Source organism: Anomaloglossus baeobatrachus, chromosome 3, assembly GCF_048569485.1.
Source record: "Anomaloglossus baeobatrachus isolate aAnoBae1 chromosome 3, aAnoBae1.hap1, whole genome shotgun sequence".
Taxonomy (NCBI): domain Eukaryota; kingdom Metazoa; phylum Chordata; class Amphibia; order Anura; family Aromobatidae; genus Anomaloglossus; species Anomaloglossus baeobatrachus.
The window spans coordinates 23935145-23949602 of record NC_134355.1 but is presented as its reverse complement, the minus strand read 5'-3'; the positions used below and the strand labels follow the sequence as shown (position 1 = coordinate 23949602).

Sequence of the window (14458 nt, the reverse complement as noted above, 5' to 3'; positions counted from 1 at the left end):
AGGTCTGAGGAGAGTGCATGCGGCTGGGAGCGGTGATCGCGGCGTGACATCTGCAGCCTGAGCGGCACTGCACTACAGATCACCACTCCTTGCCGCATGTCACCTCGGACCTCCGATCCAGGCTGGCAGCACAGTATATGGGAGCGTGGGATACAGTGAGGCTTTGGGATACAGTGCGGTGCGGGATACAGTGGAGCACTATGCAGCTGGCTTTAGTGACACTTTAGTCATATTAGGATCACTTTGCGGTCACCAACAAAATGGCTCCGCACTATGATCCTAAATTTCATCTTTCCTTATCCTTTTGGAAACACCCAGATTGGGAGGAGGTGACATCACACACAGGAGAGCAGACTCCGTCCACTTTTACTGCAGCTGTAATGTGAGCTAGTTCTACAGCAGGATTTCAGCAGCTGCTCCCCCTAGTGTTTAAGAGTGGAAAATATCAAACTTTTATTTTTTTTTTTTTTATAAATAGTACTATTTAAACATTAAAACATTATTATTTTATATTTTTTCAGTTATTGAATTTTTTTTTTTTTGACGACACCTTCCCTTTAAAGAGGTCCTCCGATGTCGTCCAGACCCCACACATCCGCCGACCGTGCAGAAGTCTCCGCACCGATCAGTCTCACCTCTCGCTCATAATCCCGCGCTGGCGCGTCACTTCCTTGGTCGGGTCCTCCAGAAGATAAGGAGCCGTCAGATGGGGACGTCATGGGCTGTCTTTTGGCTCCGTAGCTACTTCCGGAGAATTCTCGCCGTAGAGCGCTGCCGTTCTGCGACGACCCTGCAATGTGAATAGCGGAATGTACGTTTTGACAATATTGGCTTCTCCTCCCCGGGGAACGCAGTTCTGAAACTTTAATACATGAGTAGGGATCAATGACTGCGCCGTCGGCTTGTGGCGCTGCCGTTACTTACGTGCAGCCAGTCCGCTGCTGGCGCTCATAGAGCGGCCGGGCTCCCCGCGGGACTTGTTGATTGAGGGAATACTGACGGAGCCGCTGAACATGGACCGACTATCCTGGGGCCGGAGGTTCTGTACAGGGCAGAGAGGGGACACAGTTATGGGGGATAGAGCAGAAACATAAACCACTGGAAAAACAGACACAATATTCATAAGCACCGCAGACGATAAAGCTCCAGGAGGCGGAAGCCGACACGATCCAGACTGAAGCTGAAACCAACATGGAGACGGCACCAGGCGAGCACGACAACACACCATGTGCGGATCGGATCCGAATGGGATGATATGGCGTCATTGTGGAGGGAGATGGGAAATGCAAAGGGACTGCTGGGTCAGAGGATGAACCACGAGGACCCCGAATATCAGCCCCCATCGCCCAAGGGATAAGATGTAAATTGGAACCATTTCAAACTGAAGGCTGCAAACAGTGGAGAAGGGGGTCCGCAGAGAGGGGTACATAGTGTCTCCCCTTCAGTATGAGCAGTGTTACAGAGCGCTGGACCCACTCTCCACAGTCACTGTAGGAGGACGATTAAGGGCTCATGCACTCGGCAGAGCGGGGTGTACAGCTCAGGTCAGGAGCCCGATTATAGGTCTGTGCAAAACATACACAGGAGCCCCAACCCCGTACACTGCATATATGCTGCAATAGAGAAGAGAACAGTTCTCAGGGGGAGCAGGACCCCAGAAGCGGCCACAGCGATAACCCCACAGCCGGCAAACAGATGGTGGTGCAGCAAGCAGGTGAAAGTGTGAGGAGCAAGGACATGAGGAGGGAGGGTTGAGGAGCAGTGACGGGGAGGATCGAGAAGAAAAAAGTGCAATGACGGGGAGGAGACGAGGAGCAATGACGGGGAGGAGACGAGGAGCAATGACGGGGAGGAGACGAGGAGCAATGACGGGGAGGAGACGAGGAGCAATGACGGGGAGGAGACGAGGAGCAATGACGGGGAGGAGACGAGGAGCAATGACGGGGAGGAGACGAGGAGCAATGACGGGGAGGAGACGAGGAGCAATGACCGGGAGGAGACGAGGAGCAATGACCGGGAGGAGACGAGGAGCAATGACCGGGAGGAGACGAGGAGCAATGACCGGGAGGAGACGAGGAGCAATGACCGGGAGGAGACGAGGAGCAATGACCGGGAGGAGACGAGGAGCAATGACCGGGAGGAGACGAGGAGCAATGACCGGGAGGAGACGAGGAGCAATGACCGGGAGGAGACGAGGAGCAATGACCGGGAGGAGACGAGGAGCAATGACCGGGAGGAGACGAGGAGCAATGACCGGGAGGAGACGAGGAGCAATGACCGGGTGGAGACGAGGAGCAATGACCGGGAGGAGACGAGGAGCAATGACCGGGAGGAGATGAGGAGCAATGACCGGGAGGAGACGAGGAGCAATGACCGGTAAGAGAGAGGAGCAATGACCGGTAAGAGAGAGGAGCAATGACCAGGAGGAGAGAGGAGCAATGACCGGGAGGAGAGAGGAGCAATGACCGGGAGGAGAGAGGAGCAATGACCGGGAGGAGAGAGGAGCAATGACTGGGAGGAGACGAGGAGCAATGACCGGGAGGAGACGAGAAGCAATGACCGGTAAGAGAGAGGAGCAATGACCGGTAAGAGAGAGGAGCAATGACGGGGAGAGGCGTAATGACGGGGAGGAGAGAGGCGCAATGACCGGGAAGAGAGAGGAGCAATGACGGGGAGAGGAGCAATGACGGAGAGAGGCGCAATGACGGGGAGGAGAGAGGAGCAATGACCGGGAAGAGAGAGGAGCAATGACCGGGAAGAGAGAGGAGCAATGACCGGGAAGAGAGAGGAGCAATGACGGGGAGAGGCGTAATGACGGGCAGGAGAGAGGCGCAATGACGGGCAGGAGAGAGGCGCAATGACGGGCAGGAGAGAGGCGCAATGACGGGCAGGAGAGAGGCGCAATGACCGGGAGGAGAGAGGAGCAATGACCGGGAGGAGAGAGGAGCAATGACCGGGAGGAGAGAGGAGCAATGACCGGGAGGAGAGAGGAGCAATGACCGGGAGGAGAGAGGAGCAATGACCGGGAGGAGAGAGGAGCAATGACCGGGAGGAGAGAGGAGCAATGACCGGGAGGAGAGAGGAGCAATGACCGGGAGGAGAGAGGAGCAATGACCGGGAGGACTGAGGAGCAATGACCGGGAGGACTGAGGAGCAATGACCGGGAGGACTGAGAAGCAATGACCGGGAGGACTGAGGAGCAATGACCGGAAGGACTGAGGAGCAATGACCGGAAGGACTGAGGAGCAATGACCGGGAGGACTGAGGAGCAATGACCGGGAGGACTGAGGAGCAATGACCTAAGTGACAGATGAGAAGCAGGAACCTAAAGGAGCAAGAAGCAGTCATAAGCAGCGGTGACATGGAGGCAGGCACACCACACAGGTTAGTCCAGGACGGGGCTCGGCTGTGCATACCCTGTGAGAGCTAGGGGTAGTGCTGAGAGACGGGGAGGAGTAGGAGGAGGTGGCGGGGTGGACGGGGTCAGAGGACAGAAAGTTTTCAGCAGAATTTGCAGTCATGTGATAGACGTGCTCGAAGTTGCTTGGAGTGGAGATCAGGCTGGAGTGATGGCGGAGGGGGGATGGATTAGGGGACCTGGACTAGTAAAAAGACAGAATAAAGAAGACACAATCAACAGGAGAAAGACTCCAGTATCACCAGTAACACACTGCACTGGAAAACTGTATCAACATGGACACTGGAAAAAAAAGAACATATCAGACGCACACATCTTTCTCCTGTGCGGATAGTTTGTTACAATGTATCAGTGCAGAAAAGAGAAATCATCAGTCTGGAGTCCAGGAGAATATGGTCTACCCTGGATGAAACTGTAACAAATCTGCATTTTTGAGAAGAATTAGGTCTGTAAAAGATGTTTTACTCAAAGTAAACAGTGTTCCTCTTCACTTACAGCAAGCAGGGATGTTGAAAAGAGTGAAGAATAGAAAAGCACAAAGGTTCAGGACTTTTCATTATGCTTTGTTTATAGATTCATAAAACACGAAAAAGACTGCCCCTTAGGCTATGTGCGCACGTTGCAGCTTCGTGGTGACCACAAAAATGTACGTTTTTGGCTCAAAAAAAAGCACCCAAGGCACAAACGCTCCATCTGAAGCTCACAGCGAGTGCCATAGAACATGACTGCCCGCTGTGAGCTCCATGCACATGATTTGCTGTCACAGGTGGAGGACTCCAGTCCAGCTGCGGCTATGGGTAACCTGAGTGACGTCACAGATGACCGTGCCGCTCACTTTTGTTGCGTGGAGCTCACAGCGGGCAACCATGTTCTATGGCGCTCACTGTGAGCTTCAGATGTAGCAGTGCTGGAAGCGTTGTGGGACCTTGTGTGGATTACGTTGGACCTGGAGGGGTGTTTGGGTGGTTAATAAAGTGGTGAAAAAGGGTGCTTTTTTGCCTTTTATTTCAAATAAAGGATTTTTTTGGGGTTTGTGTTATTTACTTTCACTTACAGATTAGTGATAAAGGGGTGTTTCATAGACGTCTGCTATCACTAATCTAGGGCTTAGTGGCTGCCATCAACTCCCTCACTACCCCAATTGCTACCGCACCAGGGCAATGGGAAGAGCTGGGTAAAGTCCCGGGACTGTCACATCTAATGGCTGCGGCAATTCCGGGCGGCTGCTGGCTGATCATTTTAGGCTGGGGGGGCTCGTAATAACCATGGGTATCTCCAGCCTGAGAATACCAGCCCCCAGCTGTCAGGCTTTACCTGTGCTGGTATCATAATATGGGGGGGATCGTACGCCAATTTTATTTTAATTTATCTTACTATACAATATAGACACACCGTCCCCCGGTGTCTGTGATTGGAAGCCTCAGACGCACTGTCACTAAGGCTGGGGGGGCTCGTCTAACTGCAACCAGAGCCGCCGGTGGGCTGGAGAAGCAGTGAATATATATGGGCCTAATGAGCGGCCCAGGAAGATGAATGAAAAGCAGTGTTGACAGCCGCCCCGGTGATCGGTGAGTATGAAGTGCTTGCTCCTACCCGATTTCGCTGGATTCTGGTCCCCGGCATCTGGCCAGATGACAAGGATCAATCCCCCGACAACCCCAAGTCAGAAAGGGATTGATCTGCCAGTCCGTCGAAACGCAGGGACAAAATGCAAAAAGAACTGACGTGCTGCATCTTTTGTGGACCCGACAAAAATGCAGCCAAAAAAAAAAAACTGCAACGTGCGCACAGCAACAATGAAATCTCAAACTTTGCTGGGGAAGGAAATGCATGCAGTTCAGGGACCAAAACTGCACCCGACGCGAGTAAAAATGCGTGTGCGCACAAAGCCTTATAGTACCAGAGATGCGGTAATGCTGGGGTCCGGCTGCTGGGGATCGGCCGGATGTAAGTGGTCAATGACTTCAAGATTTCACACATAAGAAACCATTCACCTCCCAGGGAAAAGCTAAGGGATCGACCCTTCTGTCTGGTATCAAGCTGAAAAGGACAACTGGGAGAAATGTCACCACAAGGCTCCTCCCACATGTATTTTTCAGTTGGATGCCAGCCAAAGCACACACCCACCAAATTTAACTCCAGAATAGGAAATATTCAGCCCCGATTCATTTAACCCCCTTATAACTATATTATAGATAAACAGTGCATCTTGTAGCACTAGTACCGCCACATCGTGCTTTTGGATTAAGAAAGTCTCATAATTCGATAGAGATCTTTCTGAAGTTTGGTGTAAGAATTTCTAGATAATCATATGCTGGATTTAATTAATTTTACCAAAACATGTTAATTTATGAAGCCGTCAGCACCGGAGAAGAACGGATCTACTGCTCTGGCAGCCACGCCTCGCTCACCATAGGTAGATCCTTCAGTATTTGGATACCGTCTCCAGGCCCCATGTGTGCTATGTGGTTGAAGTTTGTCGGGTTGGAAATGAGCTTATTTCTCATCTCTGGGTCTCGTAACATCTCCCTGCAAAAGAGAAACAGTCAGTGAAGAAACCGCACGGATAACAGTAAAGGGGATAAAAGAGACAGAGAGACATTTATACTTCATGTGTGGAAGATCACAGGTGGATTCCCATCAACCACCCAGAGCTGCACTCACTATTCTGCTGGTGCAGTCACTGTGTACATACATTACTGATCCTGAGTTACATCCTGTATTATACTCCAGAGCTGCACTCACTATTCTGCTAGTGCAGTCATTGTGTACATACATTACATTACTGATCCTGTATTATACTCCAGAGCTGCACTCACTATTCTGCTGGTGCAGTCACTGTGTAGATACATTACTGATCCTGTGTTATACTCCAGAGCTGCACTCTCTATGCTGCTGGTGCAGTCACTGTGTACATACATTACATTACTGATCCTGAGTTACATCCTGTAATATACTCCAGAGCTGCACTCACTATTTTGCTGGTGCAGTCACTGTGTACATACATTACATTACTGATCCTGAGTTACATCCTGTAATATACTCCAGAGCTGCACTCACTATTCTGCTGGTGCAGTCACTGTGTACATACATTACATTACTGATCCTGAGTTACATCCTGTAATATACTCCAGAGCTGCACTCACTATTTTGCTGGTGCAGTCACTGTGTACATACATTACATTACTGATCCTGAGTTACATCCTGTAATATACTCCAGAGCTGCACTCACTATTCTGCTGGTGCAGTTACTGTGTACATACATTACATTACTGATCCTGAGTTACCTCCTGTATTATACTCCAGAGCTTCACTCACTATTCTGCTAGTGCAGTCACTGTGTACATACATTACATTACTGATCCTGAGTTACCTCCTGTATTATACTCCAGAGCTGCACTCACTATTCTGCTGGTGCAGTCACTGTGTACATACATTACATTACTGATCCTGAGTTACCTCCTGTATTATACTCCAGAGCTTCACTCACTATTCTGCTGGTGCAGTCACTGTGTACATACATTACATTACTGATCCTGTATTATACTCCAGAGCTGCACTCACTATTCTGCTGGTGTATATATATTACCTATCCTGCACCGCCTGTATTATACTCCAGACTAAATGTAACATATATTTAGCACGATTGTTGCTGGATCACTTCTGACATCAGGGGAAGTTATCACGTTTCCTACCTTCTCTGCTGCATTCTCTCCTCCTCTGGCACGCGGAAGGAGTACCTCCGTTTGTTGTTAATATTCCGCACCATTTGCTTCCGGCTATTGTCCGACGTCTCGGGAACAACTAGCTCGTCCCCTTCTAGAAAACAAAGTTAAGGTCAGAGGGGGGGGGGCTATGTGGTCCCTGGGGTGGGGGCTATGTGGTCCCTGGGGTGGGGGCTATGTGGTTCCTGGAGTGGGGGCTATACGGTCCCTGGAGTGGGAGCTATACGGTCCCTGGAGTGGGAGCTATACGGTCCCTGGAGTGGGAGCTATACGGTCCCTGGAGTGGGGGCTATACGGTCCCTGGAGTGGGGGCTATACGGTCCCTGGAGTGGGGGCTATACGGTCCCTGGAGTGGGGGCTATACGGTCCCTGGAGTGGGGGCTATACGGTCCCTGGAGTGGGGGCTATACGGTCCCTGGAGTGGGGGCTATACGGTCCCTGGAGTGGGGGCTATACGGTCCCTGGAGTGGGGGCTATACGGTCCCTGGAGTGGGGGCTATACGGTCCCTGGAGTGGGGGCTATACGGTCCCTGGAGTGGGGGCTATACGGTCCCTGGAGTGGGGGCTATACGGTTCTTGGATTGGAAGCTATATGGTCCCTGGAGTGGGGGCTATATGGTCCCTGGAGTGGGGGCTATATGGTCCCTGGAATGGGGGCTATATGGTCCCCGGAGTGAAGCGTTAAGATGGTGATGGACACCAAGATTTGCCCCTTCTGCTCAGATTAAATAAATAATTTTGGAGATTGTCTCTCACCGGCCATTTTATTCTTGAAATATATGAGTCGTATGGTTTCCAATCCCAGAAGATTGAGAGACCCTTCTGCATTCAGCGGCCGCACCTGAGAACGGAAGGGAAGAGGCTCAGTGTCTTATAAGGCTCGTCATCCAGCTAGAAAGAACAGCAGTGGGAGGAGGCAAAAGAATCCTGTCAGCCAATCAGCAATGCTAACGTCACTCACATTTATTCTGATTGGCTGACAGACAGCAGCTCACAAGGCTCCTCCCCAGTGTTCTGTTCAGCTGGATGCCAAGATTCTTAGATGTATATGGTGGAAACGCCTTCCCCCCGATGAACGTTACCTTCTTAAGGGGAATAGTCTGAATCCACTCCATGGAATTAATGTCATAGACGTCAACTGCGTTTTCACTGTACACGGAGAGGTAGGGGGCATTATAGCCTGCAAGAAGACGAAGGCAACACACTGGTCAGTGATAAAAGCAGCTTTCCTTAGTATACCCTGAGGATAGGACTACGGGACAATAGAACAGCAGCTAGCACCAGTAACCAGGGGGGTGCTGTGCCAGGTACTGCTTCTCTACCTAAGCAAAGGCCATATCAGAAAATGCCTTTACACTATTTTATGTGAGTGTCATGAAAGCATTCGGCTTTATTTTTTTCCAATTCACAAAGGTCGAAAAATTCTGTTCTAAAAGTCTCTAGAGGGGTCAAAGCAGCCACCTCTAAGGGACCCAGGACCTTACTAAATTCTAATTTATTACTCATTTCAGTGAAATCCAAAAAAATATATATGTAGTGCGCTCCCTCTAGTGGTGGCTGTATAAATCTGTATGTAGTGAGCTCCCTCTAGTGGTGGCTGTATAAATCTGTATGTAGTGAGCTCCCTCTAGTGGTGGCAGTATAAATCTGTATGTAGTGAGCTCCCCCTAGTGGTGACTGTATAAATCTGTATGTAGTGCGCTCCCTCTAGTGGTGGCTGTATAAATCTGTATGTAGTGAGCTCCCTCTAGTGGTGGCTGTATAAATCTGTATGTAGTGAGTTCCCTCTAGTGGTGGCTGTATAAATCTGTATGTAGGGAGCTCCCTCTAGTGGTGGCTGTATAAATCTGTATGTAGTGAGCTCCTCCTAGTGGTGGCTGTATAAATCTGTATGTAGTGAGCTCCCTCTAGTGGTGGTTGTATAAATCTGTATGTAGTGAGCTCCCTCTAGTGGTGGTTGTATAAATCTGTATGTAGTGAGCTCCTCCTAGTGGTGGCTGTATAAATCTGTATGTAGTGAGCTCCCCCTAGTGGTGGCTGTATAAATCTGTATGTAGTGAGCTCCCTCTAGTGGTGGTTGTATAAATCTGTATGTAGTGAGTTCCCTCTAGTGGTGGCTGTATAAATCTGTATGTAGGGAGCTCCCCCTAGTGGTGCCTGTATAAATCTGTATATAGTGAGTTCCCCCTAGTGGTGGCTGTATAAATCTGTATGTAGTGAGCTCCCTCTAGTGGTGACTGTATAAATCTGTATGTAGTGAGCTCCCTCTAGTGGTGGCTGTATAAATCTGTATGTAGTGAGCTCCCCCTAGTGGTGACTGTATAAATCTGTATGTAGTGAGCTCCCTCTAGTGGTGGCTGTATAAATCTGTATGTAGTGAGCTCCCTCTAGTGGTGGTTGTATAAATCTGTATGTAGAGCGCTTCAGTAGTGGTGGCCCTATTTTTGATATCTAAGGTAAAAAAAAAAAAAACAGCTGGGGGCGGCTATTATCTGGCTGTGAAGATCCATGGTTATTTGGCCCTTCTCAGCCTAAAAAGAGCAGTTCACAGCTGCCCCAGAAGTGGCGCATCCATTAAATGCTCTTCACAATTGCCCTGGTGCAGTGGCAATTGGGGTAATTGTATTTGATGTCAGCAGTGAATTGCCCAAAAAAACAGCTGACATCAAGCATAGGCGTTAGAAATGGAGAGGCGTCTACAAGACACCCCCATTACTATCCCTGTATTTATATAAAAAAAAATAAAACAAAAAAAAAAACACTCCCCAACACTTTCACACCCCTCATTTGTCATTATTTAAAAACAATAAATAAACAACAAGCAGGTCTGCCGCAGTCTAGGGAATCCGCTGTAGTCCACATGTGCAGAAAATCAGAAACAGAAAAACAGTAAAATAATACAAGATACCTTCCCACATTCCCCAAAAAAAGGAAAAAATCCCCAACAGGTCCAACATAGTCCAGAGGAAATCCAACAAAGTCTATGGAGCCTCGTTCTGACACTCCATAGACTTTGCTTACAGGCGCTCATGCCTCACGTTGTGCTGTGGGAGACCTGGTGTCTCTGAACAGCGGTGACATCAGTAACGCTACCGGTCTTCAGATGTCACAGGTGATGCTGCGCTGCTTATGACTTGGCGCTCTTCAGAGGCGCAGAGTCTCCTGCAGCGCAGCGTGAGCCAGGAGTGGCTGTTACCAAAGTCTACAGGGTGTCAGAACGAGGCTCCATAGACTTTGTTCACCAGATTCGCTCTGGACTACATCGGACCTGTTGGGAAATTTTTCCTTTTTTTGGGAATAAAGTGGTGAACGAGGTAAAGTGTCTGGTTTTATCTCTTTATTTTTTGCTGCAAGTTTCCATTTGTGGAATATGACGGATTCCCTGGAATACGGAAGACCTGCTTGTTTTTTGTGTTTTTTTCTTCTTTTAATAAAGTGGTGAGCGAGGGGGACGGAAATAGTCAGGGAGTATTTTATTTTCAATAAAGAATTTTTTTTTTGGTGTGTGTGTGTGTGTGTGTTTCTTTACTGTGTTAGTAAATGGATGTCTGATAGGCTCTCCATTACTAACACCAGGTCTTAATGTCAGCTTTTTTCTTGGACAAGTCACAGCTGACTTCAACCCCCAAAACAATTACCTCGATTACAAACGCACCAGGGTAATCAAGAAGAGTCAGAAAAAGAGCCATAATTTGCGCATCTAATGGACACGCCACTTCTAAAGAGGCTGCGGGCTGCTATTTCTAGGCTGGGAAGGACCAAATAACTATGGACTTTCTCAGCCTGATAATACCAGCCCCCAGCTTTCTACTTTACCTTGGTTATCAATAATGGGGTGGACCATATGTCGTTTATTTCTTTCAATTGTTTAGTTATTTGATTAATAGCCATAAATCCTATCTATTACCATTGCACATATTTAATGAATAAAAATCCATTAACTTTTAAATGCATTTAATTCTGGTCCTTATTACACGGACAGCTTATAGAGGTCACCCGTGTTTTATACGTGTTTTTCACAGACCCATATATTCTATTGGCCCTTTTCATCAGCGCCGATGGTAAAAAGTGGACATATCTTCTTGTGGATCACAGGGACACACGTTCTGTGTGAACACAGAGTTGTGAAGATCAACAGAGAATTTAATGAGTATGTGTGTGAACAGGTTTCTAGTATGTGTGAAAACAGACGCAACATGTACTGGAAACTTTGATCCGTCAAGGGGGCTTAAATCTGTATGTAGTGAGCTCCCCCTAGTGGTGGCTGTATAAATCTGTATGTAGTGAGCTCCCCCTAGTGGTGGCTGTATAAATCTGTATGTAGTGAGCTCCCCCTAGTGGTGGCTGTATAAATCTGTATGTAGTGCGCTCCCCCTAGTGGTGACTGTATAAATTTGTATGTAGTGAGCTCCCTCTAGTGGTGACTGTATAAATCTGTATGTAGTGAGCTCCCCCTAGTGGTGGCTGTATAAATCTGTATGTAGTGAGCTCCCCCTAGTGGTGGCTGTATAAATCTGTATGTAGTGCGCTCCCCCTAGTGGTGACTGTATAAATTTGTATGTAGTGAGCTCTCCCTAGTGGTGGCTGTATAAATCTGTATGTAGTGAGCTCCCTCTAGTGGTGGCTGTATAAATCTGTATGTAATGAACTCCCTCTAGTGGTGGCTGTATAAATCTGTATGTAGTGAGCTCTCCCTAGTGGTGGCTGTATAAATCTGTATGTAGTGAGCTCCCTCTAGTGGTGGCTGTATAAATCTGTATGTAGTGAGCTCCCTCTAGTGGTGGCTGTATAAATCTGTATGTAATGAGCTCCCTCTAGTGGTGGCTGTATAAATCTGTATGTAGTGCGCTCTCCCTAGTGGTGGCTGTATAAATCTGTATGTAGTGAGCTCCCCCTAGTGGTGGCTGTATAAATCTGTATGTAGTGAGCTCCCTCTAGTGGTGGCTGTATAAATCTGTATGTAGTGAGCTCCCTCTAGTGGTGGCTGTATAAATCTGTATGTAGTGAGCTCTCCCTAGTGGTGGCTGTATAAATCTGTATGTAGTGAGCTCCCTCTAGTGGTGGCTGTATAAATCTGTATGTAGTGAGCTCCCTCTAGTGGTGGCTGTATAAATCTGTATGTAGTGAGCTCCCTCTAGTGGTGACTGTATAAATCTGTATGTAGTGAGCTCCCTCTAGTGGTGACTGTATAAATCTGTATGTAGTGAGCTCCCTCTAGTGGTGGCTGTATAAATCTGTATGTAGTGAGTTCCCTCTAGTGGTGGCTGTATAAATCTGTATGTAATGAGCTCCCTCTAGTGGTGGCTGTATAAATCTGTATGTAGTGAGCTCCCCCTAGTGGTGGCTGTATAAATCTGTATGTAGTGAGCTCCCTCTAGTGGTGGCTGTATAAATCTGTATGTAGTGAGCTCCCTCTAGTGGTGGCTGTATAAATCTGTATGTAGTGAGCTCCCTCTAGTGGTGTCTGTATAATCTGTATGTAGTGAGCTCCCTCTAGTGGTGGCTGTATAAATCTGTATGTAGTGAGCTCCCTCTAGTGGTGGCTGTATAAATCTGTAAGTAGTGAGCGCCCTCTAGTGGTGACTGTATAAATCTGTATGTAGTGAGCGCCCTCTAGTGGTGGCTGTATAAATCTGTATGTAGTGAGTTCCCTCTAGTGGTGGCTGTATAAATCTGTAAGTAGTGAGCTCCCTCTAGTGGTGACTGTATAAATCTGTATGTAGTGAGCGCCCTCTAGTGGTGGCTGTATAAATCTGTATGTAGTGAGCACCCTCTAGTGGTGGCTGTATAAATCTGTATGTAGTGAGTTCCCTCTAGTGGTGGCTGTATAAATCTGTAAGTAGTGAGCTCCCTCTAGTGGTGACTGTATAAATCTGTATGTAGTGAGCTCCCCCTAGTGGTGGCTGTATAAATCTGTATGTAGTGAGCGCCCTCTAGTGGTGGCTGTATACATCTGTAAGTAGTGAGCTCCCTCTAGTGGTGGCTGTATAAATCTGTATGTAGTGAGCTCCCCCTAGTGGTGGCTGTATAAATCTGTATGTAGTGAGCTCCCTCTAGTGGTGACTGTATAAATCTGTATGTAGTGAGCGCCCTCTAGTGGTGGCTGTATAAATCTGTAAGTAGTGAGCTCCCTCTAGTGGTGGCTGTATAAATCTGTATGTAGTGAGCTCCCCCTAGTGGTGACTGTATAAATCTGTATGTAGTGAGCTCCCTCTAGTGGTAGCTGTATAATTCTGTATGTAGTGAGCTCCCTCTAGTGGTGGCTGTATAAATCTGTATGTAGTGAGCTCCCTCTAGTGGTGGCTGTATAAATCTGTATGTAGTGAGCTCCCTCTAGTGGCGACTGTATAAATCTGTATGTAGTGAGCTCCCTCTAGTAGTGGCTGTATAAATCTGTATATAGTGAGCTCCCCCTAGTGGTGGCTGTATAAATCTGTATGTAGGGAGCTCCCCCTAGTGGTGCCTGTATAAATCTGTATATAGTGAGTTCCCCCTAGTGGTGGCTGTATAAATCTGTATGTAGTGAGCTCCCTCTAGTGGTGACTGTATAAATCTGTATGTAGTGAGCTCCCTCTAGTGGTGGCTGTATAAATCTGTATGTAGTGAGCTCCCCCTAGTGGTGACTGTATAAATCTGTATGTAGTGAGCTCCCTCTAGTGGTGGCTGTATAAATCTGTATGTAGTGAGCTCCCTCTAGTGGTGGTTGTATAAATCTGTATGTAGAGCGCTTCAGTAGTGGTGGCCCTATTTTTGATATCTAAGGTAAAAAAAAAAAAAAACAGCTGGGGGCGGCTATTATCTGGCTGTGAAGATCCATGGTTATTTGGCCCTTCTCAGCCTAAAAAGAGCAGTTCACAGCTGCCCCAGAAGTGGCGCATCCATTAAATGCTCTTCACAATTGCCCTGGTGCAGTGGCAATTGGGGTAATTGTATTTGATGTCAGCAGTGAATTGCCCAAAAAAACAGCTGACATCAAGCATAGGCGTTAGAAATGGAGAGGCGTCTACAAGACACCCCCATTACTATCCCTGTATTTATATAAAAAAAAATAAAACAAAAAAAAAAAACACTCCCCAACACTTTCACACCCCTCATTTGTCATTATTTAAAAACAATAAATAAACAACAAGCAGGTCTGCCGCAGTCTAGGGAATCCGCTGTAGTCCACATGTGCAGAAAATCAGAAACAGAAAAACAGTAAAATAATACAAGATACCTTCCCACATTCCCCAAAAAAAGGAAAAAATCCCCAACAGGTCCAACATAGTCCAGAGGAAATCCAACAAAGTCTATGGAGCCTCGTTCTGACACTCCA

At 47.8% G+C, this 14458-nt stretch overlaps 1 protein-coding gene across 1 annotated transcript in view; it reads right to left on the bottom strand.

Moving 5' to 3' along the window:
- CDC42BPA (CDC42 binding protein kinase alpha) overlaps positions 1-14458 on the bottom strand; it is a 165393-nt gene that overhangs the window by 2812 nt on the left and 148123 nt on the right. The window contains 7 exon segments of the mRNA XM_075341427.1: positions 636-790; positions 925-1042; positions 3417-3602; positions 5830-5947; positions 7114-7237; positions 7900-7984; positions 8226-8323. Of these exon segments, the coding sequence (XP_075197542.1) occupies positions 636-790; positions 925-1042; positions 3417-3602; positions 5830-5947; positions 7114-7237; positions 7900-7984; positions 8226-8323 (884 nt within the window).